The sequence below is a fragment of the Parus major genome, chromosome Z (assembly GCF_001522545.3).
Source record: "Parus major isolate Abel chromosome Z, Parus_major1.1, whole genome shotgun sequence".
Classification (NCBI taxonomy): Eukaryota; Metazoa; Chordata; class Aves; order Passeriformes; family Paridae; genus Parus; species Parus major.
This window is the reverse complement of record NC_031799.1, coordinates 51864720-51875970: the sequence shown is the minus strand read 5'-3', so window position 1 is coordinate 51875970 and position 11251 is coordinate 51864720. Positions and strand designations below refer to the sequence as shown.

The 11251-nt window shown below is 40.7% G+C and overlaps 1 protein-coding gene across 3 annotated transcripts in view; it reads right to left on the bottom strand.

The window, feature by feature from the left end:
* Positions 1 to 553: 553 nt before the first annotated feature.
* Positions 554 to 11251, bottom strand: part of LOC107215997 (zinc finger protein 541-like) — a 12838-nt gene continuing 2140 nt past the window's right edge. The window contains exons 2-6 of one of the 3 annotated variants that reach the window (XM_015652421.2): positions 6937 to 7322; positions 5715 to 6109; positions 2353 to 2436; positions 1459 to 1622; positions 554 to 992 (exon numbers count right to left, since the gene is read on the bottom strand). In XM_015652421.2, coding sequence (XP_015507907.1) covers positions 896 to 992; positions 1459 to 1622; positions 2353 to 2436; positions 5715 to 5930 — 561 coding nt within the window. In that variant the 5' untranslated portion in view covers positions 5931 to 6109; positions 6937 to 7322 and the 3' untranslated portion in view covers positions 554 to 895. Of the gene's footprint in view, positions 993 to 1458; positions 1623 to 2131; positions 2437 to 5714; positions 7323 to 11251 lie in introns of all 3 variants that reach the window. The other 2 variants (XR_001525340.2, XM_015652422.2) reach the window with 2 other exon arrangements.

The window sequence follows — 11251 nt, the reverse complement described above, 5'->3', positions numbered from 1 at the left end:
TGTTGCTTGGCGACCAGAAGTACTAAAACCCCCGGCTTTTATCCCTCCAAGTATAATGAGACAAGCCCACTCACATAGATCCAATTCATTGAATTAAACCAAGCCTCCCTTTTCACTCCAAGCTGAGGTTTTTAGGAATGCAAGGATGAAAGCCCACCATGATTTCACTGGCACAATGGGGACACACCTTTGGAAGTCCTGCCAGCTGTGGAAGGGGCTGGGCCTGTGGGAGGATGCAGGTGCCCAGATCCTTCTCAGGGCCAATACCGTGTTTGCAACACCAGACAAATGTAACAGACATTGCTTGAATGACTTCAGACAGACAAAAAGACAAAATGGAACCAACTTTGCTTTCATGAGAAAGACAGCTTTTGTCTTAATGAAAACAAGATAACAAAAGATGGAGCTTAACAAACACCACCAAACCTCTTCCATTGACTGATAAGAATCGAACTATAATAATCATCTAATAAGCTAATAATCGAATCTAATAATCTAAGAATAACAACATAATAACCTAATAACCTAATAATCTAATAATCAAATAATCTAATCATCGTAATAATCTAATAATCCTAATAAATCTTTAAGAATGCGAATGAATCTCAACTAACAAATTGAGAAATGTTGCTAAAAATCGAATCTAATAATCTAACTATAATAATCTAATAACCTACTAATCTAATAGTCAAATAATCTAATCATAATAATAATCTAATAATCCTAATAAACCTTTAAGAAAGTTAATGAATCTGAAGTAACAAATTGAGAAATGTCTACCTAGTCGACTAAATAGAAGAATAAACCATCCTAATAAAGAACTTAAAAACCAGTCTTATTTCTATCTAGATCCATGTGACAGATAATTCTTGTTAGGCCCGGACAAGCGGCAGGGTTAATTTGGTCTTTTCTTCTTGGGGAGAGGCCCTTCTTCCTTCCGTGGGTGAAGTCCTCTCCTATGTGTGTTCCTTTCCTGCACGGTTTCAAACACTCTGGAAGACAGGAAACAAACCATCCATTGTTAATTCAATACACACCATTAAAGCAAGCTCCAAGATTTCCATTTCTCCGTGAATTTCCCTGTCTTTTCTGGCTGTAGCACCTTTGTAAATTGCTCAGAAGCATAAATCTGATCTTTCTTGTTGCAGTTCCTTCAGATGTCTCCCTCCTCTCGCTTCATCTTATTTTGGATTTGATCAGCACCATCAAAGCAAGCTTTGGTCTACCTATTCCTACTTGTGTACGAATTGTGTCTTGGTGGGGCACAGCAAGATTGCCCTGGGAATGCTGGGGTTTAACTAAGCTCTTTGGCTTGAAAGTGCCTTGTAAGGCTTTGCACGGCGGTGAGAGGCGATCCTGCAAGTGCCCTCAGCTTCCCCTGTGGTGCCTTTGAACACGGTCAGCCTGTTTTAGTCCAAAGGCACAGGCTCTGAGCAGAAAGAGGCAGAACTTGCACACCGTTTGCACTGGCCGCAGGGAAAGGGACCTCCCGCCGAATGGGGTGTCTGGGGCGCTTGGCAGCAGGGACACTCCGCGTTGCGGGCCCTCTTGCGGCTTCTCTTCCCTGTCTTCCCGTCCTCCTTTCTGGGAGGGCTTTGGCTCCTCTTTGGTTCGCTCACAGTCTGGAAATCAAAGAATCCTTATCAATTTTTCCTTCCTCTCAGAAAGCTGGACATCAGAGCATCCAGTGCCAAAATCTACTGGCCTAAGCAAATTCCTCCCAAGCCTAAAGAGCTGGGAAAACAGCTGGATTTGGGGGCAGGCTGCAGCAGGATGCAAACACAGCACTTGGAGGAAAAAACGCCTCCTTTCTACTGCCTGAAGGGGTGGGATCCATACGTGGGTACCTATAGTTCTCCTTTTCTTAACTGTACCTCTTTGCCCAGCATCTATTTACCCCTAGTTTTCCTCCCTGTCTAGGGAATGACTTTTAAATTCAGCCAAATTCCTAAAGACACACGGTTACCCAGTTTCTACTGCCCAAACTAATCTCTCTCTGTCTGTCTGTCTCTCTCTCTCTCTCTGTGTGTGTGTGAAGCAAATTCTGGTTTGTCAGTAAGGAAAGTTTTAGCAGAGCCACAGCACAGGCAGCTCCTTTTTGGGGAGTACACTGGGATGCTACAAAAGGTACCTGAACATCTGCAGAATCTCCACGTGCGCAGCCGGGATTACTGATGTTTTGATGTTTTGATGTTTGATGATGAAGGCCTGGGCAGCATCTGCTGCGCCTTTCCAGTGGATGGCACAATGTGATCCTGGCAGAGCAGTGCCTCACAGGCTTGCCAGCAGGTTTTGTCCCCTTCTCCCAGTTTCTCCACCCTCCGGGCTTGCCTTGGTTTTCTTCCCACTCACCTGAGCAAGACTTTTGGCAAGTTTATGTTCTTTTTTCCAGGTGTAGTAGTACTCTACACACTGTGCCACAGTCTTGCTCTGAACCTGTTGGGAAGAGAAAAAGAAGGACTCTAAAATGGCCATCCTGTAGGGTGCATTGGAGAACAAGTGGAGAGTTCTGGAGTCACCTAGGAAGCAAAATCACGGAGTATATTGAGTGGGGTGTAAAATGAAATAAATAGGGCGTAAAAGAGGCCTTGTGCAGTGTATGATGCTATGTGGGAAGACATGCGATGCACAGATCAACAACAAATCCATGTAGCACAGTTTTTCTTTCCCCCATTGACTCCAGCTCTCCCAGCACCATGTGTTGTGGAAGCCTCAGCACACCTAGGAGACCAAATCTGACAGAATAAGCCTTTGTCTTCCAAAGGAGCTTGGAGGAAAGGGCCTTTGAGGCAGAATCACCCCTCTCTTGCAGGCCTTTGATATCCCGTTTCATTACTATTTGATTCTTCTGGGTATTTGAGAAGAGAGAGAGACTGGATTCCAGCATTTGGTAGCAGAAATAATCAACATTTCCTCCTGATGATCTGCTAGGATCCAAAATGTCCTATGGCTTTACCTGCCTCTGGATGAGATGAGCAATTTATTCTGTCATTTCAATATTTATAGATTCTGAACAACGACCAGGGATTGGATAATCAGGGTACCACCTTCCGAACCACACTGGCCTTGAGAAACATCCGTCAAAACACATTTCTTTAATGGAATATATAAACATCTATGTTTATAGTTACTTTCCTGAGAAGGTGGCTTGAAACTATGAAAACAAGATGAGAAGGTTTAATTCTCAAGGCACAAGGGATCATAACTAATTGTGAAAGTAGAGCTTAGCTAAAAATATAATCAGGAGGATTATGTGTTTGCACATTTGCACAGGAGGTGATGAAGTGGTGACACTGAGCAGGTTCTTAAACACAGGGTGTAGCTGAAATAGAAGTGATGGCCATCATGTTGGAGTTGAGTTATATGGAGTATGTTGTACAGAAGTAAATTGAAAAGACAAATATGTTTTTTCTGGGAGATTTTCTGTTAGTTGAAGTGTCTGAGACCCAAATGTCATCTACCTTAGCCAGACTTACCAGGCATGATGCAGACTCTGCTAAATGAAAATGTATGACAGTGTTGCAGAGGTGAACAGATCAGCATCAAAGGCATTTCCAGTATAAACAAAAAATCTGTTTAATCTATCTGTGTGTCTAACCTCAGCTAATGAACAGCTCTGACCACACACTTTCAAACACTTGAACTAACTCTGCAGGTGGGGGCTAAGTACTCTAAACTTTCAGAAATAAAATATAACAGGGAACTGTATGACAAAATTACAAAAACTAGAAGGAAGAGGAATATATAAAAGGATCTTTTTTCTTCTACTGCTAAGCAGTTAACAGAAATTTGTCCTAAAGAAGAGACTGTCCAGAGAAGATGAGATAGTCACCTCTGACTAGATATGAGACTTTCTGTGGCTCACACTGTTACAGAAGTTCTTAAACTACACATGTGCATTTAAGGAACATGAGTTACTCATACTGCAGAAACTTTATTAGCAGTGTGATACAGTTTAAGATGTGGTCAATACACAGTTAAGTGTGGGCAATATTGAGGTCTTGTAGTAGTTGCAATATTGAGGGGCTTGTCTGATTTTGACTAGTTTGGACAGTACCCTGAAGAATCAAGAGGGGAGAGACTGTATATCCTTGATACACATACTGGCCATTCCCCATTGAAATCTTATGTGCAGTTCTTACAGCCAGTTGTGGTAGGATGTCAGAAAATGGGCTACAGATCAGAGAAGAGCTTAAAGAAGAGAGATTTGAAAGATATGTCAGTGAAATGACTTGGGGAAGTAAATCTACTTATGCAGAAGGGAAGTGGATCATCAAGAGGTTAATGAGTGACTGCAGCAGCTTAACAATAGCTCTTAGGAGTTCTGAAAGCTGTGAAAGAGAATTCAAAATAAGGGAAGTTTTTTAATGATTCAGTGATAGATAATGCATGGAATTGGCCTGGGAAAGAGAAATGACTGCAACATAATAAGCAGAGTTTAAGCACCAATATAGAAAATTCTAACCTGCTCTGCTGCATTTTTTTTCTACAGATATTCTTACTGTCAGAAGCCGGTAATGGAGATTAAGACGGTGTAAAAGAGGAAACAAGTTTGGCTGCAATTTAAAAGTCTGAAGAGCACAGGGGTTGTGCAAGACAGAGTAGGGGTAGGAGATGTTTAGATTTAATACGAGGCAATAGGCAGTGGCATTCCAGCTCCAAGGCTGCCCCCAGACAGATGTTGACTGTGTAAGTGGCCTGACTCCCCACAGCACAGCTTGCAGAAAAAGCCGTGAAACAAGGAAGGTAAACTGGTTTGTCCTTTTCCTCCAGTCTTTTCTAACTCAGTGGATGGACATAAGCAAAATAACAGTCTTGTCACTCATCTTTTTCTGGCAGTTCTGGTAGGGAAAACTTGTCCCTTTCCTTCTGGCACACTGAAAATCAAACACATTTCTCAAGAAAATGTATTGCAACAAAAGTTCCTTTTTTGAAATGGCTTTAAATTTCTCTACCAGATATTCCAGAAAAAAAGTCTTTTAATTTAACTTTCATCTACATTTGCATTGCATTTTAGCTTTTAAAAAATGTAAAATACATTTTCCTCATTTTTAGCTTTGATTTTCCAAACTAAGTTAATTTCTACTTCTCTATCATTGTGCACTTCGAAGAAACAAAATAAGAGATCACAGGAAGAGCAATTGCCTCCAGAAGTCCCTTCTCATTCTCATTCTTCTGGTCCCCTTTCTCTTTGGAAAGAAGTAAAGAAGAAAGAATTGAAAGAAAGTTGTCAAAAACAGGGTCTGGACTCCTGATGGATGTTAAAAAGGCAAGTAGCCAAACCCTTTATTTGATAACTCCAAAAAATACCAACAGGATTGGAACCCAGGCTAGCCTGAATTCCTTCAGTTGATAACCCAACAAGGAGAGCCCCCAAACGCACCTGTGCACAAGGTTACATACAGCCCAATCCCCGGGGTAGGGTACAACCAGGGTCCAATGGGGGATCTCGGGAGGAGGAGTGAGGGGAGGTGGTTACACTCTCGAGGACCAATGGGATACCATGGAGGTAGGAATGTAACATAACTTCCAATAAAATATCAAAGCAGGAATGGTGGACATGGAAGGGTCACACAGCCTGCAACGATCAACAGCTTTTTCCACCACTCTCCATTAAATAAATTATCCCACCAACTGGTCTTGACTAATGAGGACCACTTTTGAACTGGGACATGTGCTAGTTTTCGGATATTAGTAGTTATGTTCTTGATTACCTCACTATGGTCATCTATCTCGACGCAACACTTGGAGGAGTTGAACTTCTCAGACATGTCTCCCTCTTCTGCCAGTAGGTAATACAGTGCTAACCGATTTCGACAGATCATGGTCCTCATTTGTTGGGCTTGTGCAGACAGTAAATCAACGGCTAGACTGGACTGATTGGAGATAATCTCTACCACTGCTTGTAACTGTATCAGTCTGTTTAGCATGTATATTGGGGTTCTGTATCCCCATGATCCGTCTTGCGCCCAGGTAGCTGGGCCATAGGTTGCTATAATTCGTTCTGGTGGCCACTCGTCATCTCCCCATTTTTGGGCTCCCCCAATTAACACCTCTCTTCTTTTTCTTTTCAGTTCGTCATATAATGGAACCCCCAAATGCCGTCCCTCTAGTCGGGGAAGAAGGAAAAAGGAAGGTTTAATAATTCCAAGTGTGCAACTTCCCGCCCAGTCTTTAGGCAGCAAGACATAAGCTGACCTCCCACAAATCCAAAAGAAATTAATTGGGGCCCTCCAGAAGCCTGGGGGTTCTATAGTGTTCGCTCCAACAAGGTGCCAAAATTTGGCTAATCTTTTGTCCCCCCGTAGTGGGTTTGGATTTGGATCTGTAGTTTCACACACATATAAATTTTCCCTTTCCACATAGGAGCATCTCCGTTCTTTCTCCTTGGACCAGTACAAATGAGGAGCCCGAGGTATCCACCATTTATGGTGTCATTGGTTACTAAATATCTTTTGCATGGCAACTCACTTACATAAAACTTAAACCTAGGTCCTTTCCTCCAAATGCATTCCTCTCCGATGACATCAGACCATAAGCTCCATACTTCCTCCAAGGACCTCCTATCTGGAGCTGCCTTCCCTTGTTCTAATGTCCTTAGCAAGTTTTGCGGGATTAGAGGTATCCCCTCCCACGGCCAAATCTCCGCCATTTGGGTGTCTCCACAAATCCAGCAGTTAGCGATATTGAATTCCCAACTTATCCTCTCAGCTAAGTCCAGGAAGAGATTCTTCCCTCCCAATGTCAGTATTCCAGGACCCTGTTTGATTATCCCTTTTATTTCTTTTTCCTTAACCCAGTCTGGCCTGTAGTTTTTGCCCTCTTCATTATCCCTTTCTTTTGGCTTTCTTTCCGAACATTTTTCTTTCATAGGACGTTCCCCCAACAATTTTTGCTTAAAACCACCTACATTTTTGGACAGCAAATAAATCTTACCATCCTCATCACAAGTGGTTAATTTTCAAAAGTTGATACATCGGGGACTCGGGTTTGTATGGATCCCGAGGATGGCTGTCTGAGATTCTCCCGCGTGTATGGGGTAATAGCATTTGTCGCAAAGAATTCCTTCTCCTTCTTGGAGAATCAACAGGAGGAATATCCATAGGAGTCCGATGCAGATAACTCTCCCACCCATATTCATGGCAAAACTGTCTTTGCTCGGTCTTGCCTCCCCTTTTCTATTCTCCTTTCCGGTCACTTCCTTGCTTCTTTGCTGCAGGAGTTTAAATTCCCTTTTTGTATCAACTTGTTAATTCTCTTTTTAGGGCCCAATCTCTAGAGATGTGAGGGAATGTTCTATTTGTTTCTTAGGATCTGTTGATCTGTAAGAAGAAATATAAATATTAGAACTTATTTACAAGTATTATAACTTATTTACACTCTTAACATTTCAACTCAACATCTTGTCTCATGATATAGCTCGTCTTACTTAAGTCCTTTCTACATATAATTAGCTCATAGTATCATTACATCTCTCAGTCTGTGTTTTAAAATAAATAAATAAATATCCATTTTTAGTCATAAACAAATTAGTGAATAAGTTATGATAAATAGGTAGTAATAGATAAATAAATAAATATTAATCATTTCCAATAAGTTATACAGTTGAACTCAGTTTTAAGACTTCTTTCTGAAAATCAGCTTGGTGTCTGTTATCTTCTTTGTAGTCCATTCATTGGGAGTTGGAGCCAATCCTTCTGGAGCTGGAACTGGTCCTTTTATTCTGGTGGCATGTGTCCATCCTTTCTCCCGTGTATGTACAGCAGTCTCTGTAACCAACAGAACCTGGAAGGGACCTTCTCACTTCGGTGTCAATGGTTGTTCTTTCCAAACTTTGATGGGGACCCAATCTCCTGGGTTGACTCTATGAATTTTGAAGTCTTTATTGGGGTGGTCTGGGGAAGGTATTCCCTTTTTCTTAACTCCTATAAGGTATTAGCTATTGTCTGTATATACTTCTTCAGACTTTGCTCCCCCTCTTCATAAGTTCCAATGCCATCTAAAGTAGTCAAAAAGGGCAACTCAAACATCATTTCATATGGTGACACCCCCAAGTCTGCTCTCGGTTGTGTCCGTAGCCTCAAGAGGGCTAATGGAAGGCATTTAATCCAATTCATCTTGGTTTCCTCAGCCAACTTCATGAGAGCAATCTTCAGTGTCTGATTTACCCTCTCTATTCTTCCCGAACTTTGTGGTATGTACCACCCCATAGGCATATTTGGAATCCGTATAAATGGTTCCTCTCTTTTGGTTTAGCCATTCCAAGCCCTTTAACAATGCGTAAATTTCACAGCATTGTGCTGACCAACCATGAGGTAATCTTCCTTTCTGTACGATGGTCATATTTTTCCCATTAATAGCTGCATAACCACTTACTCTTTTTTCTGTTCATTATCCTAGAAGATCCATCCACAAACAAAACCTCCCCTTCAATCAATGGACATGCCTGTACATCTTCCCTTACCTTCGTTTGTAGATCAATGATTTTTAAACACCAGTGTTCCAATCCTCCTTCTATTGGTTCCCCATACAGGAATTGGGATGGATTTTGAATTTTTGTCACTGCCAGTTCCAAGTTCTCACTGTTATTTAACATCAATTCACATTTTAAGAGCCTACTATCTGATACCCAATTATTGGCTCTTCTGCTCAAAACAGATTTTAAATCATGTGGTGTGTATACATTGATTTTGCTTCCAAAAGTTAGTTTGTAACCTTCCTCTATGAGGACTGCCGTTGCTGCCAAAGCCTGAAGACAATTTGGCCATCCTCTGACCATAGGGTTTAATAATTTTGATACATATGCCATGGGCTTCCTAACTCCACACCATTCTTGAACTAGAACACCATATGCTATGCCTTCCTTAACATTAACAAATAACTCAAATAGTTAAACCGACTCAAAGTCAGTTTAAATCAGGTAAACTTAAAACCGGGGCACTACCCAATTTTTCTTTTAACTCCTTTAACCTTCTTTCATCTTCTTCTCCCCAAGTAATAGGTTCCTCTTCTGCCAATTTTTCATATAAAAACTTCACCAATTTTGTATGTTCTTCTATCCAGAATTTACAGTATCCAATTAATCCTAATAATTTTCTTACATCCATTTTAGTTTTTGGTGCTGACAATGACAATATTCCTTGTACCCGAATTGGATCCAACTTTTTGTATCCTTGCCCAATTAAATGGGCAAGGATACAAAAAGGATACAAAATCAAATATTTTACTTCAGATTCTACAAATTGTAACTTTTTCCTGGATACCCTTAGTCCTTTCTCTCCTAAATAATTTAATAAACTGATTGTAGTTTTTCGTACTTCATCTTCCAATTCCCCCGAAACCAGTAAATCATCAACATATTGTAAAATTTTAACACCTCCTATAGGTTTGAATTCACTCATTAGTTTTTCCAGAGCCTGTCCAAATAAATTTGGGGATTCCGTGAAGCCTTGTGGTAACCGAGTCCATTGTAATTGCTGTTTTCTACCTATTTCAGCATCAGTCCACTCAAAGGCAAACCATTTTCTACTTTTTTTTTCCAACGGGCAGGACCAAAAGGCATCCTCCAAATCAATTACACTGAACCATTTATGGTCTGATGGTATCTTATTCTATAGGTTGTAAGGATTGGCTACCACGGGGTATCAAGTAATGGTCTGTCTATTGACCTCTCTCAGGTCTTGCACCAGCCAGTAAGTACCATCTGGCTTTTTAACTGGCAAGATGGGAGTGTTGTGGGGGGACATACATGGTCCTAGTATTCCTCCATCAATCAACTCACTAATGATGCCATTCAGCCCTTGTCTCCCTTCTACTGATATGGGATATTGTCGTATTCGGATAGGTGATATCCCAGGCTTCACTTTTACCTCTATCGGAAGAATGTCCAACAACCCATGTTGTCCCTTTTCTGCCCATACTCTTTGATCTATTTCATTTTCATCTTCTTCTCTTAACATTAACATCTTAGCTACCCTTTGTCCTTCCGTTGGTACTACCCCTTTTGTAGCTGCACTTGTAGGTCTCTGCCCAATAGATTGCACCTTATGTCTGGAATGTATAGCAGATCCACACACCCTTCCCGGAAACCCCCTTTAACTTTTACCTCTTCTATAGTAAAAACCTCAAAAGGATTATTTTCAGCATTTACTTTACAAGTTCTCTCACTCAAACTACATCCTTTTGGAACCTTGGAGACACTGGACCTATCTGCTCCTGTATCCACTAAAAATTCATACTCCTCGCTCTGATGACCTACTTCCAATTTTACCAAGGGTTCTTTTTGATGTTTCATGTCATCCCTCAGAGCATAGAACCCTTGACACCCCTAATCATCACCTTTTAATATTTTCTCTGAAATGTCTTGTTCATTTGCTATGTACTCATCCTGCTGCCTTTTCTTACAAAACTTCCTAATATGTCCTCTCCCATTGCAGTAATAACATGTTAATTCTGACCTTTGTACCTTTTTCTCCTCTTATCTCCGGGTCGTCACTAAAAAAACCAACTTACGGTGCCTCTACCCGAACGAAACTGGAACTGACAGGCAACACAACCTCTAACCAACTTAAAACTGGCCCTTAAACTAAACTTTATAAAGGTGCCCCTACTCAAACTGAAAATTTCTAATGACGGGCAACTGACCTTTCAAACTTTAACAAAAAAAAAACCACTTACACTCTAGGAACCTTCTCTCTCTCCTGGCCCATACCAGGACCAAAACACCGGGCCCTCAGAAATGCTTTCTTCTGGCCATATTTCCGTGCAGTATCTTATCATTTTTACCTTATCTAACTCCTTTAGCATTTCCTCCTTTCCCCACTTACTCAACATTTTCCCTAGTGGGTTATTTGGAGGTATTTCTCTTGGTGCCCTTTCTTCTCTATTTTTCTTATTGCTACTCTTCCCCACACATTGCCCCATGTTGCCTTTTTATATCCTCTAGGTGATGTAATTGAACTAAATCAATATGTATTTATATAGATATATTCAAACAAAAATGAGATAGCACACTCGTAAACCCACGATTCAAAATACCTATGAAGTATAATCAACGTATCAGAGTAGAAACAAAATGGCAGGCAATTAAAATTAATAATTAAATATATAAACACAATCTATGAATATAATCGAGTAGAAACAAAATGGCAGACAATTAAAAACAATAATTAAATATAAATGTAATCAGGTAAAAACAAAATGGCAGACAATTGAAAACAATTTAAATGTAGTTCAGAAAAACAAATGGCAG